The 15,750-nt window shown below is 39.7% G+C and overlaps 1 protein-coding gene across 5 annotated transcripts in view; it reads right to left on the minus strand.

The window, feature by feature from the left end:
• NRBF2 (nuclear receptor binding factor 2) overlaps positions 1-15,124 on the minus strand; it is a 44,657-nt gene extending 29,533 nt beyond the window's left edge. For all 5 annotated transcript variants that reach the window (XR_014295693.1, XR_014295694.1, XR_014295695.1 and 2 more), the window contains exon 1: positions 14,912-15,124. Coding sequence is in view for 2 of the 5 variants with exons in the window: in XM_082640420.1 (XP_082496546.1) it covers positions 14,912-14,996 (85 nt within the window). In the remaining 3 variants the exon portion in view is untranslated. The remainder of the gene's footprint in view (positions 1-14,911) is intronic.
• Between the last annotated feature and the right edge of the window lie 626 nt (positions 15,125-15,750).

Below are 15,750 nucleotides of genomic sequence, written 5' to 3' on the forward strand. Positions count from 1 at the left end.
AAGCTGCTTCTTTGAAAGACAAACAAAACTGATAAACCATTAGCCAGACTCATCAAGAAAAAGAGGGAGAGGGCTCAAATCAATAAAATTAGAAATGAAAAAGGATAAGTTACAACAGACATCGCAGAAATACAAAGCATCCTAAGATACTACTACAAGCAACTGTATGCCATAAAATGGACAACCTGGAAGAAATGGACAAATTCTTAGAAAGGTATAACCTTCCAAGACTGAACCAGGAAGAAACACAAAATATGAACAGACCAATCACAAGTAATGAAACTGAAACTGTGATTAAAAATCTTCCAACAGTGCTTCCCTGGTGGCACAGTGGTTAAGAATCCCCCTGCCAATGCAGGGGACACGGGTTGGAGCCCTGGCCCGGAAGATCCCACATGCCACGGAGCAACTAAGCCAGTGCACCACAACTACTGAGTCTGCGCTCTAGAGCCCGCGAGCGACAACTACTGAGCCCACATGCCACAATTACTGAAGCCCACGTGCCTAGAGCCCATGTTCTGCACTGAGAGAAGCCACTGCAATGAGAAGCCTGTGCACCGTAACCAAGAGTAGCCCCCGCTTGCCACAGCTAGAGAAAACTGTGCGGAGCAAAGAAGACCCAACACAGACAAAAATAAAATCAATTAAAAAAAAAATCTTCCAACAAACAAAAGTCCAGAACCACATAGCTTCACAGGTGAATTCTACCAAACATTTACAAAAGCGCTAACACCCATCCTTCTCAAACTCTTCCAAAAAATTGCAGAGGAAGGAACACTCCCAAACTCATTCTATGAGGCCACCATCACCCTGATACCAAAACCAGACAAAGATACTACAAAAAAAAAGAAAATTACAGACCAGTATCACTGATGAATATGGATGCAAAAATCCTCAACAAAATACTAGCAAACAGAATCCAACAACACATTAAAAGGGTCATACACCACGATCAAGTGGGATTTATCCCAGGTATGCAAGAATTCTTCAATACATGCAAATCAATCAATGTGATAAAACATATTAACAAACTGAAGAAGAAAAACCATATGATCATCTCAATAGATGCAGAAAAAGCTTTTGACAAAATTCAACACCCATTTATGATAAAAACTCTCCAGAAAGTGGGCATAGAGGGAAACTACCTCAACATAATAAAGGCCATGTACGACAAACCCACAGCAAACATCATTCTCAATGGTTAAAAAATGAAAGCATTTCCTCTAAGATCAGGAACAAGACAAGGATGTCCACTCTCACCAGTATTATTCAACATAGTTTTGGAAATCCTAGCCATGGCAACCAGAGAAGAAAAAGAAACAAAAGGAATAAAAAGTGGAAAAGAATAAACTGTGACTGTTTGCAGATGACATGATACTATACATAGAGAATCCTCAAGATGCCACCAGAAAACTACTAGAGCTAATCCATGAATTTGGTAAAGTTGCAGGATACAAAATTAATGCACAAAAATCTCTTGCATTCCTATACACTAATGATGAAAAATCTGAAAGAGAAACTAAGGAAACACTCCCATTTACCACTGCAACAAAAAGAATAAAATACCTAGAATAAACCTACCTAGGGAGACAAAAGACCTGTATGCAGAAAACTATAAGACACTGATGAAAGAAATTAAAGATGATACCAGATGAAGAAATATACCATGTTCCTGGATCGGAAGAATCAATATTGTGAAATATTGTGAATATTGTGAAAATGACTATACTACCCAAAGCAATCTACAGATTCAATGCAATCCTTATCAAATTACCAATGGCATTTTTTACAGAACTAGAACAAAAAATCTTCAAATTTGTATGGAGACACAAAAGACCCCAAATAGTCAAAGCAATCTTGAGGGGAAAAAAACAGAGCTGGAGGAATCAGACTCCCTGTCTTCAGACTATACTACAAAGCTACAGTAATCAAGACAATATGGTACTGGCACAAAAACAGAAATACAGATCAATGGAACAAGATAGAAAGCCCAGAAATAAACCCACGCACCTATGGTCAACTAATCAGTGACAAAGGAGGCAAAGATATACAATGGAGAAAAGACAGTCTTTTCAATAAGTGGTGCTGGGAACACTGGACAGCTACATGTAAAAGAATGAAATTAGAACACTCCCTGACACCATACACAAAAAGAAACTCAAAATGGTTTAGAGACCTAAATCTAAGACTGGACACTATAAAACTCTTAGAGGAAAACATAGGAAGAACACTCTCTGACATAGGTCACAGCAAGATTTTTTTTGATCCACCTCCTAGAGTAATGGAAATAAAAACAAAAATAAACAAATGGGACCTAATAAAACTTTAAAGCTTTTGCACAACAAAGGAAACCATAAACAAGACAAAAAAGCAACCCTCAGAATGGGAGAAAATATTTGCAAACGAATCAACAAAGGATTAATCTCCAAAATATATAAACAACTCATGCAGCTCAATATTAAAGAAACAAACAACCCAATCCAAAAATGGGCAGAAGACCTAAATAGACATTTCTCCAAAGAAGACACAGAGATGGCCAAGAAGCACATGAAAAGCTGCTCAACATCACTAATTATTAGAGAAATGCAAATCAAAACTACAATGAATGGGCATCATCAGAAAATCTACAAACAACAAATGCTGGAGAGGGTGTGGAGAGAAGGGAACCCTCTTGCACTGTTGGTGGCAATGTAAACTGATACAGCCACTATGGAGAACAGTATGGAGGTTCCTTAAAAAACTAAAAATAGAATTACTATATGATCCAGCAATCCAACTACTGGGCATATACCCAGAGAAAACCATAATTCAAAAAGACACATGCACCCCAATGTTCATTGCAGCACTATTTACAATAGCCAGGTCATGGGAGCAACCTAAATGCCCACTGACAGACAAATGGATAAAGAAGTTGTGGTACATATATACAATGGAATATTACTCAGCCATAAAAAGGAACAAAATTGAGTCATCTGTTGAGACGTGGATGGATCTAGAGACTGTCATACAGTGTGAAGTTAAGTCAGAAAGAGAAAAACAAATATCAAAAACAAGTATACTAATGCATGTATGTGGAACCCAGAAAAATGGTACAGATGAACCGGTTTGCAAGGCAGAAGTTGAGACACAGATGTAGAGAATGTATGGACACCAAGGGGGGAAAACCACAGTGGGGTGGGGATGGTGGTGTGCTGAATTGGGCGATTGGGACTGACATGTATACACTGATGTGTATAAAATTGATGACTAATAAGAACCTACAGTATAAAAAAACAAACAAACAAAAAACACAACTAATACAAAACTTTCTTTGGGTTATTTGTATGGAAATATGTTAATATAAATGTTCAGACCTTACATAAAATTTCTAAAAATCTTATATGTTCTGGTATAATATTATAAGTCATAATTCTAGTTATTACTTTAAAATGTATATCTCAGAAATAACTAAATTTCCTTGTCAATTACATTATTAGGAACTTTCAATTAACCGTGGTCATTTTTCAGTCTTCTGTCATTTACAGACAGTTCTGGGTGTACTCTGATGCTTTTGCAAAAATGTTCCTATAAAAGGGTTTCATCTTCAAGGAATTCATGGAAAAGACTCTGACAAGTACAGGTTACAGGTAACTGACTATACTGTTGAACTGAATGAATAATCATTTTCAGAACTCTAATGGAAAACTGATGAATTCATAAAAGTGTTAACAAAGATCAAGATAAAAAAATTAATTACATGGGACTGAGTGAACTGATGAGGATGATTATAATTTTTGTGACTTTCTGTTTGAATGAAAAAAAAATCCCACAAGGACTCAGAGGCAAAAAATATATACATCAATTTTCACTGCAAAGTAAAGGAGCTGTTACAGTGGAGGATTACTGGACTGAATGTCAATATTATGACAGAGTATGAGTGTGTTTCGTGTTTGGTAATTGCAATCACTGTTGCTTTTGTTATGGTCATCCATTTACAATGCTTGGTGTCAGTTTATTTCTCTCTTGTAAAAATAAAATACAGTGTGTGTGTGTGTGTGTGTGTGTGTGTGTGTGTGTGAAGAAAACATTTAATGATCTTAATCTAGGAAACAGATTGATTCGTTTCTCACCATGGGAATCCTAAGATATGAGCAATTATCTTTAATAGTTAAGGTGAGGAAATTACTTCTGTAATGTTTGGCACTTCTGTAAAACATGCATGCACACACACTCACACTCATTCACTCACACACTTTTGCAACATGATTTCTCCATTCCAGTGAATAACAAAGTGTAAACTTTTCTGAACTTTATTTATTTTGTTACTCAAAGGGTGATTCAGTTGTGTCAGAACATTTGTAGATCATACCAATATTTTATATTTTTCAACCAACTGATTACTAATCAGAAGGTAAAGAAAATGGATTTACTTTAAACTCATAAGACAGCAAGAAGTTCTAAAAGAATCATGCATAATTTTGGAAAGTTGATTCTCCTCCATCAACAAGAAACAGGAAATAACCAAACCAATATCTGTAGACACAGAAAATATACATATCAGAACCGAGGTACCAAGTTTGAAACATAACTTATTCATGAATTGCTTAGCTTAGGTTCATTTCTTGAAAGATTTAATTCAACAACCAAGTGGTTAAAAATCACCAGGTACTTGAACATTGAGGAAATTTGGCTCAGTAAATAATAAATAATGTAAATTTTTAAAAAATCATATGAGCATTTCAACAGGAGAAAAAGCATTTGACAAAATTCAACAACCACTCATGATGAAAACTCTCAACAAAATGGGTATAGAGGGAACACAACTCAACATTATAAAAGCCATATGTGACAGGCCCACGGCTAACATAATACTCAACAGTGAAAAGCTCAAAGCTTTTGCTCTAAGATCTGGAACAAGACAAGGATGCCCACTCTTGCTGCTTGTAGTCAGCATAGTATTGCAAGTGCTTCCTAGCCACAGCAATTAGGTGAGAAGAAATAAAATGCATCCAAATAAAGAAGAAAGAAGTAAAACTGTTCACTATTTGCAGATAACAAGATATTATATACAGAAAGCCCTAAAGACTCCACCAAAAACCTGTTAGAATAAATGAATCTAGTATAAAGTTGCAAGATACAAAATCAATATACAGCAATCTGTTGCATTTCTATACCCTAATAAATTTTCAGAGAGAAGTTAAGAAAACAATCCCGTTTATAACTGCATCAAAAGGAATATTTAGGAGTAAATTTAACCAGAGGTTAAAGACCTGTACACAAACACTATTAAGTCACTGATGAAATGGATTCGAAGAAGTAATAGTTAAAATGTCCATACTAACTAAAGCAATAATACAGATTCAATGCAATCTCTATCAAAATTCCAATGGCACTTTTCACAGAAATGAACAATCCTAAGAGTTGCATAGAAACACAAGGCTCCCAAATAGCCAAAGCAATCTTCAGAAAGAACAAAGCTAGAGGCATCACGCTCTTTCTTTTCAAACTATCTTACAAAGCTATAGTAATCAAAACAGTATGATAGCATTAAAAGCACAAAGATCAATGGAACAGAACATAGAGCCCAGAAATAAACCCGTGCATAAATGTTTAATTAACAAATGCCAAACAAGCCAAGAATATACAACCAGCAAAGGACAGTCTCTTCAATAAATGATGTTGGGAAAACTGGATAGTCACATGCAAAAGAAAGAAATTGGACTACTATCTTACACAACACACAAAAGTTAACTCAAAATGAATTAAAGAACATAAGACAGGGGCTTCCCTGGTGGCGCAGTGGTTGAGAGTCTGCCTGCCAATGCAGGGGACATGGGTTCGTGCCCCGGTCTGGGAAGATCCCACATGCCGCGGAGCGGCTGGGCCCGTGAGCCATGGCCACTGAGCCTGCAAGTCCAGAGCCTGTGCTCCACAATGGGAGAGGCCACAGCAGTGAGAGGCCCGCGTACCGCAAAAAAAAAAAAAAAAAGAACATAAGACCTGAAACCATAAAACACCTCAAAGAAAATATAGGCAGAAAGCTCTCTGATATAAGTCTTGGTGATAATTTTTTAATTGACACCCAAAGCAAAAGCAACAAAAGCAAAAACAAACAAGTGGCATTACATCAAACTGTAACGCTTATGCCAAGAAGAGGAAATCATCAACAAAATGAAAAGGCAACCTACCATACAGGAGAAAATATTTGCAAATCATATACCTGATAAGGGGTTAGTATCCAAAACAACAAAGAACTCACACAATAGCAAAAAAAGCAAAAAACCTGATTAAACAACAGGCAGAGGATCTGAATAGATGTTTTTTGTGTTTTCATTTTCTTCAGAAATATACCCAGGAGTGGAACTGCAGAATAGTACAGTAGTTTTTTTTTTTTTGGCCGCACACCGTGTGGCATGCAGAACTTCCTGGACCAGGGATCGAACCTGCGCCCCCTGCAGTGGAAGCAGAGCCTTAACCCCTGGACCACCAGGGAAGTCCTGATATTTCTCTTTTTAATTTTTCAAGGGCCCTCTATACTGTTTTCCACAGTGCTTGCACCAATGTACATTCCCACCAACAGCACACATGGGTTCCCTTTTCTCCACATCCTCGCCAACACCTGTTACTTGTTATTTCCTATCTTTTTGATAACAGCCATTCTAACAGCTGAGAGATGATACCTCATTGTGGTTTTGATTTATTTGCATTTCCCTGATTAGTGATGTTGAGCATCTTTTCAAGTACCTGTTGGCCATTTGTATGTCTTCTTCGGAAAAATGTCTATTCAGATCCTCTGCCTGCTGTTTAATCAGATTTTTTGCTTTTTTTTTTTCTATTTAGTTGTGTGAGTTCTTTCTGTTGTTTTGGATACTAGTCCCTTATCAGGTACATGCTTTGCAAATATTTTCTCCCATTTGGTAGGTTGCCTTTTCATTTTGTTGATGATTTCCTCTGTTGGGCATAAGCTTTTTAGTTTGATGTAGCCCCGAAGGATTATACTGTCTCAATATCCTTTGTTGCTTCAGTTCTTATTTTCTTTGTTTTTCTATCAGCAATCGTGGTAGCAGCTTCTGATATGGGTCCCAATGACCCCTGCCTCCTGGTATTCACAACGTTATGTATCTCCCCTCCTCAAATGTGGGTTGGAACTAGTGACTTGCATCTAAGAAACAGAATACAGCCAAGGTGATGGGGTGTCACTTCCATGATGAGGTTACAAAAGATTGTCATTTCCACCTTGGTACATTCTCTCTCCCTTGCTTACTTTAATGAAGCCAACAGTCATGCTGTCAGCTGCCCCAAGGAAAGACTCACACGGAAGGGAATGAGGTGGCCTGCCAACAGCCAGCAAGGAACTGAAATGCTCAATCCAAAACCGCTCAAGGAACGAAACCTTGCCATCACCCCTGTGAGTGAGCTTGGAAGCAGCTCCTGCCCCAGTAGAGCCTTCAAATGGAACTGCACCCCCAGCTGACCCTCAACTTGACTGTAGCCTTGTGAAAGACCCTGAAGCAAAGAACCCAGCTAAGTCATGTCTTTATTCCTAACACACAGAAACTTGTGAGAAAACAAACGTGTGCTGTTTTAAGCTGCTAAATTTTGGAATTTACCTCAATAGGTAACTAATATTTTAATAGTATGCCATCTGTCTTTTATTGTAAGCTGCCTCAAACTTTACTTGGAAATAGATGTTTAAATACGGAAAGCAGTAAGTAACTGGCCAATCCTTACAGAGCTGTGATAACCTATCACTGAATATTGGCAGTATTAGCTTTTGTGATACCACAATCTCATATTAAAGCACTTTCTGGCATTTAGGGTTTACAATAAACTGCCTTAATTGTGTTTTGAGAATTCTTTGGAAATCCTCACGGAAAGTTGTACCTCTGATACAGGTAGGATGGAGTAGCTGGCACTGGTTTACCCTCCAACTGTAAACAACTACAAAGCTGGGCGAAATATATAAAAACAACAGTTTACAGACACAGAACAAAAAGTAACAGAAGGCTAGGTTTTAAGAAAAAAGAAATGCACAAGGTGAAACCTGCATTCACCCTGGCTTTCTTTCTGAGTGCATTTTCAAAATTGGAGTGCAAGAAAATAAAGCCCAAGCAGAAGGCAGTATCTCACTGGGCAAAGGAGATGAAGATTGGAACGAAAAAGGCTAGATTTTAAGGAGTCCAGGGTTGGAGGGAAGTGCAGTGAAGACACTCTAAAAATATGCATCAAGAATCCTCTCAGGGGCTTCCCTGGTGGCGCAGTGGTTGGGAGTCCGCCTGCCGATGCAGGGGATGTGGGTTCGTGCCGCCTGTGCTCCGCAATGGGAGAGGCCACAACGGTGAGGCCCCCGTACCTCAAAAAAAAAAAAAAAAATCCTCTCAGGTCCTCACCTAACATATAAGCTGCACATTAACAGGGCGCAATTCCAGGAAGCCTAGCAGAACCTCTTAGCAGAGAATTCAGAAGCCACACAGTGTTGGGGAGACAGGTTGCAGTTTGGGCCTAGACAGAGTATAACTTTGGTGAATACCTGGGGCTTTGAGTTGAGACCTCAAAGTCTAGCCCTAGGACTAAGGACTACATTCTAGGCATTATGGGTAAAGCTGAAATAGACCCACCCTGATAAAATCAAGCCTAGACTGGATCAAGGTGATCTGCTAGTATTTTAATTGCCAGCCAAAACTTAACATTTTTGGAGGAAGATAACAAATTCAGAATCTCTACAACACATCATCCACAATGTGTAATACACAATAAAGTTACTAGGCATGTCAAGCAGGAAAATGTCACTGATAACAAAGGGAAAAAGACAACAGAAACAGACCCAGAGATGATCCATGTATTGGAATAGCAAGGAACTCAAAATAACTATGCTTAAGATGGTAAAGAGAGAAAGAGAACACAATAGATGAAAAGAAAACTAGAGAATGGGATAAAAGTTCTGTAAGAATAGGGACTTTGTCCTACTCACTGTCAAATCCTTGATGTCCAGAACAGTACCTGATAGACAGTAACTGCTCACAATGTTGGGTGGATCAATGAACAGTTAGTTGGATAGAAGGATGGGAGAGGTTATGCTGAGGGTTGGTAACAAAACCAAAGATTCTTAAATGCCAAGAGAACATTACTGTATTTCACAGTAAATATCAGAATAAATCTCTGCATCAAAATCTAAGATAAACAACTATACATATGTATATACATCTATACAGAGCCACAGAAAACTAGTTACTGGTACATTTACTTCATTCACTATTTCATCCATCCAATCTTGAGGACATTTTAACCAGCAGTTTCCTACTCCCTGAGTAAAAATGAAAGCACAATACTACAAAATGTTCTAAAACCTTTATAAAAAGTACAAAAGCTTCAGATTTAGTAATGTCTTACTCCATGTGCCCTGTACAAATTCCTCCCTTGCTGAATCCTCGCCAGAAACAGCCAACACTTTCCACATGCCCCACCCCTCTCTGTGAAATGCTCTTCTTCCTAGGCAATCAATAAGATTCCCATGGAAGTTGCCATATTTTTATATTACCTCGTCCCCTAGACACCTAAAGATCCATTCCAACAGATTTTCAAACTCAGGACCAGAGGTTACGTCAAGAAAGCTTTAAGTGGATATAACTAATGTGATACTCAGGAGTTAGCCAGGTGGAAAATGTAGATCTGGAGAGAGAGGGAGTAAAGTAATAAAGTTTGAAGAGGCAGAGTGGGAAAGTCTGATTATCTTTGAGTCCCAGGTCCCACAAGTTCTTAGACCCACCTACATTGTAGTCCTGCCCTTCCTGCACCTTTCTTTTGATTCCAATAAATTATCCCTTTTGATTTAAGCTAATTTGAAGTGGGTTTCTATCACCTGCAACCAACAAAATCCTAAGTACAGCTAGATTACCAAGTGACTTCCCTCACCAAGAACTACATGCTCAACTGCCTCAAAACTACAGGTTCAATATTGTCTTCTTTCCCAAAGGAAAAGAGTATTAAGTTCTTTTACTTTCTATTTATTTATTTCTGTGTCCTTGGGGAAAACTGTATAGATGAAAAGAAAAGGAACACCACACCAAACACAATAAGGTGGCAGAGGAAAATCTAATGTACTTTTGAACCTTGTGGTGGTGCTTCAATGGAGAGCAAAGGAGAAAAGTCACTCATTCCCCATTTCCGAATCAACTGACTGTGAGTCTCCTAAAGGCAAGTAGTATCTCCTAACTGTAAGTACTGAATCATCTAAGTAACGTAATGCAACTGTATTTAGGATAACTGCTCAAGTGTTAGAGAGATCCAGGAAAACCTTTTTGATTTTAAGTCAATTTCTGTAAGATTCCACTTTAGCTTTTTTTTTTTTTTTTACAACTGCCACCATCTGCTGTGAAGATAAATTACAAGATGCAACCCAGTAATGAGTCCTGAAATCAATCTATCGGTCACAACCAGCATTTAAAAAGCTCTAATAGTAAATATTAGAGTTCATCATATAGAGCAGTATACACACACACACACACACACACACACAAACACGGCATATGATGCTTCAGGTTTTTACTTTTTTGTCTTGTTTTCAGTGAAATTTATGAGGGTCCCTGCATTTTGCACAATTCCAGGAGGCACACCCATAGTGTAGCAAGCTCTGCAGTAATATACACTTAGGTATGTGTGTACTAGTTATCATATAAAAATTTCTCACTGTGGATCACAGTCAAAACAAATGGGCAAACACTGATCTAACGGAAAGATTAGATATTTGATTTAGAATCTTGCTTTCAAATCCAACTATCACCACACACTCTGCAGTTCAAAGTTTTCATCTGTAAAATGGGGGAATATCTCATAGAGCTACAAAGAAAACAAAACAAATAATATATGTCAGTGCCTGATGCCAGCTCCAGCACTCTGTAATTACTGGATATGTCTTAGTAGCCTAGCCTAGCCTGTGACAAGATGAAATTTTCCTTGACATTTTTCAGGGCAACAAGATTTTATTTTTATTGCCAAAATAACTAACATGGAATAGTTACAAAGACCACCAATACGTACACGGCCATTCTTTGGACTGTATCTGCTTCCTTTCCTTAGATGAGAAGAGTTGAGCACTCTGAATAGCAGCTCAGTTTCTCAACAAACATGTACATTCTCAGCACTCTTAAAAGGGCCAGACACACAGAATATAATTGTGGTCACACAGTCACACGGACCCTGTCCTCAGAGTTTGCAGAGTAGGTAAGCAAAGCATGAGCAACACAGTCATGTGTAAATTAAAGTCTGACATCACTTCCCAAATAGGCTGCAAACAAAACAAAGAACTAGAAATTATCTCACACAAGTTTTGACATTTGCTACTAGCACTTGCATTGCCAAAATTAAATGTATGGAAAGAAAGGCCTAAATATACACTAAGTAATTTTATATGTTAGAATATTTCCATATTAAAAATTGACAAAAAGAAAAAAAACTGATGTAACAAAACTTATACAGAGTCCAAAGACTAGCTATTCCCCCCCACCACCAATGTAAATACGATTTATCCTATTTTTCTTTTGACCAACTTCAAAAACCAGAATATCTGTACTATATATTAAAATGACTATTTCAAACTGGTCTCTTCCATATCTTAAAAATCACTGTGAGGCAATAAGCCTACAAGCCCTTACTGCAAACCTAACTTAGAGCACAGGTACTAAATACTGACACAGCATGTATATTTCAATATAGATAAGGGCCACACTGAAATGAAATTTGTAAGTACATTAATACAGAAGCATTGCTAGAAAGAAGTCATGATATTAAAATAAGGTGTGGGGCTTCCCTGGTGGAGCAGTGGTTAAGAATCCGTCTGCCAATGCAGGGGACACGAGTTCGAGCCCTGGTCCGGGAAGATTCCACATGCCGCGGAGCAACTAAGCCCATGCGCCACAACTACTGAGCCTGCGCTCTAGAGCCCACGAGCCCAACTACTGAAGCCCGTGCTCTGCAACAAGAGAAGCCACCGCAAGGAGAAGCCCGCGCACCACAACGAAGAGTAGCCCCCACTTGGCCGCAACTAGAGAAAGCCTGCACGCAACAAAGACCCAACGCAGCCAAAAATAAATACATAAAATAAATTTTTAAAAAAATAATAAATAAATAAATAAAATAAGGTGTGGTCCATAATGTATTTGAGTCACTGATCTAATTACTAAATTTGTCTAGGCTTACTTATCTGTAAAACTGGGAAGCAATTCTTACTAAATTCCAAGGATGCTCTGAGGACACATGATTATAAATCTAGGTACTATAATAAGTCCTTATGCAATCAATTTGGACTACAGTATGATGTCATTAGAAAAAGGTAGTATATGCTAATGGAATGTTCAAAAGCACTCAAAACCATAGCATTGAGAAGTATTTCTCATGCTGAGTCAACTGTACCCTGGATTGCACATCTGCTGACATAAAAGAATGTGATAGTCTTCAAAAAATTCAGTCTTCTAACGAAAACACTAGTCTGAAAAGATACAGTCAGCCCAATGTTCACAGCAGCATTATTTACAATTGCCAAGATATAGAAGCAACCTACATGTCCGTTAACAGATGAGTGGATAAAGACGTGGTGTGTGTGTATATGTACATATAGATACATGTGCACACACACACAGCCACACACACCGGAATACTACTCAGCCATAAAAAAGCATGAAATTTTGCCCTTTGCAACAACATGGATGGACCTGGAGGGTATAATACTAAGTGAAATAACTCAGAGAAAGACAAATACTGTATAACATCACTTATATGTGAAATCAAAAAAATAAAACCAGTGAATATAACAAAAAAACAGACTCACAGATATAGAGAACTAGTGGTTACCTGTGGGGAGAGGGAAGGGGGATGGGCAAGATAGGATAGGGGACTAAGGGGGTACAAACTATGTATGAAATAAATAAGCTACAACGATATATAGTACAACAGAGGAGAAAAAAACCCAGTCTTCTAAAACTGAGTGACAACGAATTCAGAAGCCTGTCACTGGTACTCAGCAGCACAGTTAAAATGATTCAAGTAAATGTTAATCTGTTCCACTGTTACCTTCCATCAAACAGCTATGCTAGAACTCAGATCTTTCAAATCTCAAATGGTTTAAGAATTCAAGATGCCAAATTTCTGATACATAAATTTTATGGCTGGATTATGGAACTATGCTAGACTCCTTAACAAGACTATTGAAAATTATCCTCTATAAAAAGATAATACCATTGCCACCATTTAACTAATTTTTCCTAAACTGGTCATTCTACTGCTCCACCTACAACTGTCACCCAGTTCCAGTCTTTTCATAAGCTACCACACACTAGTGGGGCAGTTGGCTGGGTGTTATGCTGCAGCAAGCAGCCAAATAAAGTGAAGTTAACTGGAACTGAACCAATAGTCATTTTGCGAGGACACTTGAACTTTGAAGCACTTTGTAAAGTGCTGGTTATTTCTAATAATATTCCTGTGAAGTTTCAGTATTGAGCCATCCATTATATTTCATTGCCAACTATATGTCACCTTAAAAACAAGAAGACTGCAAGACATTTCCCTGGCTTTAAAAAAAGAAAAAAATCACAAATCTAGTCCAATTCTTTTTAAGTGTAAACAATGGGGGCAGGGCATAACTTAATAAAACTGCACGGTACTCATAGCGGTTAACCTGGCACCAGTCATCTGGGAACAACAGCTTTAGGTCCTAGAATCTTAAACTTCTTAAGCTCACCAAGTCCAAACCTTATTTTACAAGTGAGATTTTTAAATTAAGAGTTTTGGTCTGATTATTATAATATTCTTAACTCTTACACTTCACTATGTACCAGGTACTGTTCTAGGCTCTTTACACCTATTTACTCTTTCGATCCTCACAACAAACCACAAAGAGTGAGGCCAACTAATTTGCCCAAGGTCACACAGTTATTAAGTGACAAAGTCAGAATTCAAATCCAAGCAGCTTAGGTCCCGAATCTATACTCTTAAACCACCAGGCTCTATTGCTTCTCTACAGAATGGTTTAAATCCAACCCCACACAAGGGTTCTCAGAGTTCCAACGTGAGAAACTAATAATTTTCCACACATCCTTTTTTTCCAATCCCATCATCGCAGTTGAACTGCAAAAAGTTCCTCTTGTCTGTCTGCAACTTTAAGTAATCTAACTTTTGTATCCAAAACAGACGCCTTCTCTGGGAAACCAAAAGATGCCGCGGCCAGGTGGAACGTAACTCGTGTTTCTCATTGTTGTTTTAATCGCTACACCTGAGGTGCCTAAAAATAAGTGAGCAGCAACACTGTTTCTGAGAAAGGCAAACATCTACCATATTTTCATGATGCCTAATGAGCTGAAACTAAGCTAAAAACAGGGACGGCCCCGTCTTTTTTTCCCAGCTGTCTCTAATTTATTTGAGAAGGGGAAGTCTCAGTTTATGCATCTGAATACAGGTGAGAAATGGGTGAAGGGAAAAGGGGGTCAGACACGTTATGCTCCGTCTCTCCACAGTGAGGAGGCTCAGACTTCAGACCCTATGTTGGAAGTTACAACCAGTATTACACACCATTTCTGCCCTGGCCGGCTTCAATGCCTCTCCAGGCTGCAGAGAGGTGGTTACGTGGCGCTTGGAGGCATTTCCTCCGGCCTGGAGAGGTGGCAGCCCCCGCTGGTGGGAGCCCCTCGCCCAGAGCCCTGAGGCAGGTGGCGCCTGGAGGAGGCGGGAAATGGGAGGCGGGAGCTTCCCAGGGATCCCCGAGGGGCCGTCTGCGGTGGCTTGGCCGGAGCCGCTGTAGGGCCGCGCCTTGCCTGCGCCCCCAGCCTTCAGGACCACCCGCGCCAAACCCACCCCCCAGCCTCGAGGGTCAGCTGCACGCCGAGACCGGGCTTCTGAGGGAAAGGAGCCCGAGGGCGGACGCAGCCCTCTGTGGGCCACTCACCAGGTTGAGCGGTCCTTCCATTACTTCCATAGACCCCGGCGTAAGCGGCGGCCTGAGGAAGGGGAGCGACGGAGCCCAGGCACATGGAGGGTAACAGCTGGAGAGCGCGACGCAGTTGCGGCGACTGTGGCCCCACTCCGCGCCCCGGTAGCCAGCGGCGGGCGCAGACGGAGCAACAACCGCACCACTTCCTCCTCCGGCGCGGCGCCGCGGGCCCGCCCCCCGCGCCGCGGCCACGCACGCGTCAGACGTCACACGCAACAGGTTCAAGGTGGGAGGGAGGACAGGGAGTGGGTGGGGCTCAGGGAAGGCGGGGCACGGACGTACATTTTCTCGCGGTCCATCTTTCCTCTCGCGAGGAGCATGTCTTCAGCTTCCGCATACGTCATGTGAGGAGGTACAGCCTTGTTGCTGGAATTTAAGTAGAAGTGGCTGATTTCTGCTATTGGTCTCTCCCATTTCCTTCCAGCGTAACTCTTCCCAGATTCACTCTGCTTTGCCACATCCTCCCTTGCTTTCAAGTCCCCACCTTTATTCTTCCACCTGATTTTTTTTTCCAGAAATGAGATTTGAGTAATGCTAAACCATGCACTGGACTAGACCCTACTGGAGGGAGACAAACAAATGATTCAGGGCTGCGCCCTCAAGTTGCTAACAAACTAATGAAGAAAATAATATGGGTCACAAATAACCATATATAATCCTTGATTCATTTAACAATTATGTGCTAAACCACTATGGTGGGTTCTTTCTGTCAAGGAATTCACTGGTAAAAAATAATTGTGATTTATGCTGTAAAGGAAACAGCTGTGATAGAGGCACATGAATTGTGCAACTTG

Source organism: Mesoplodon mirus, assembly GCF_964341445.2.
Source record: "Mesoplodon mirus genome assembly, chromosome: 2".
NCBI lineage: Eukaryota > Metazoa > Chordata > Mammalia > Artiodactyla > Ziphiidae > Mesoplodon > Mesoplodon mirus.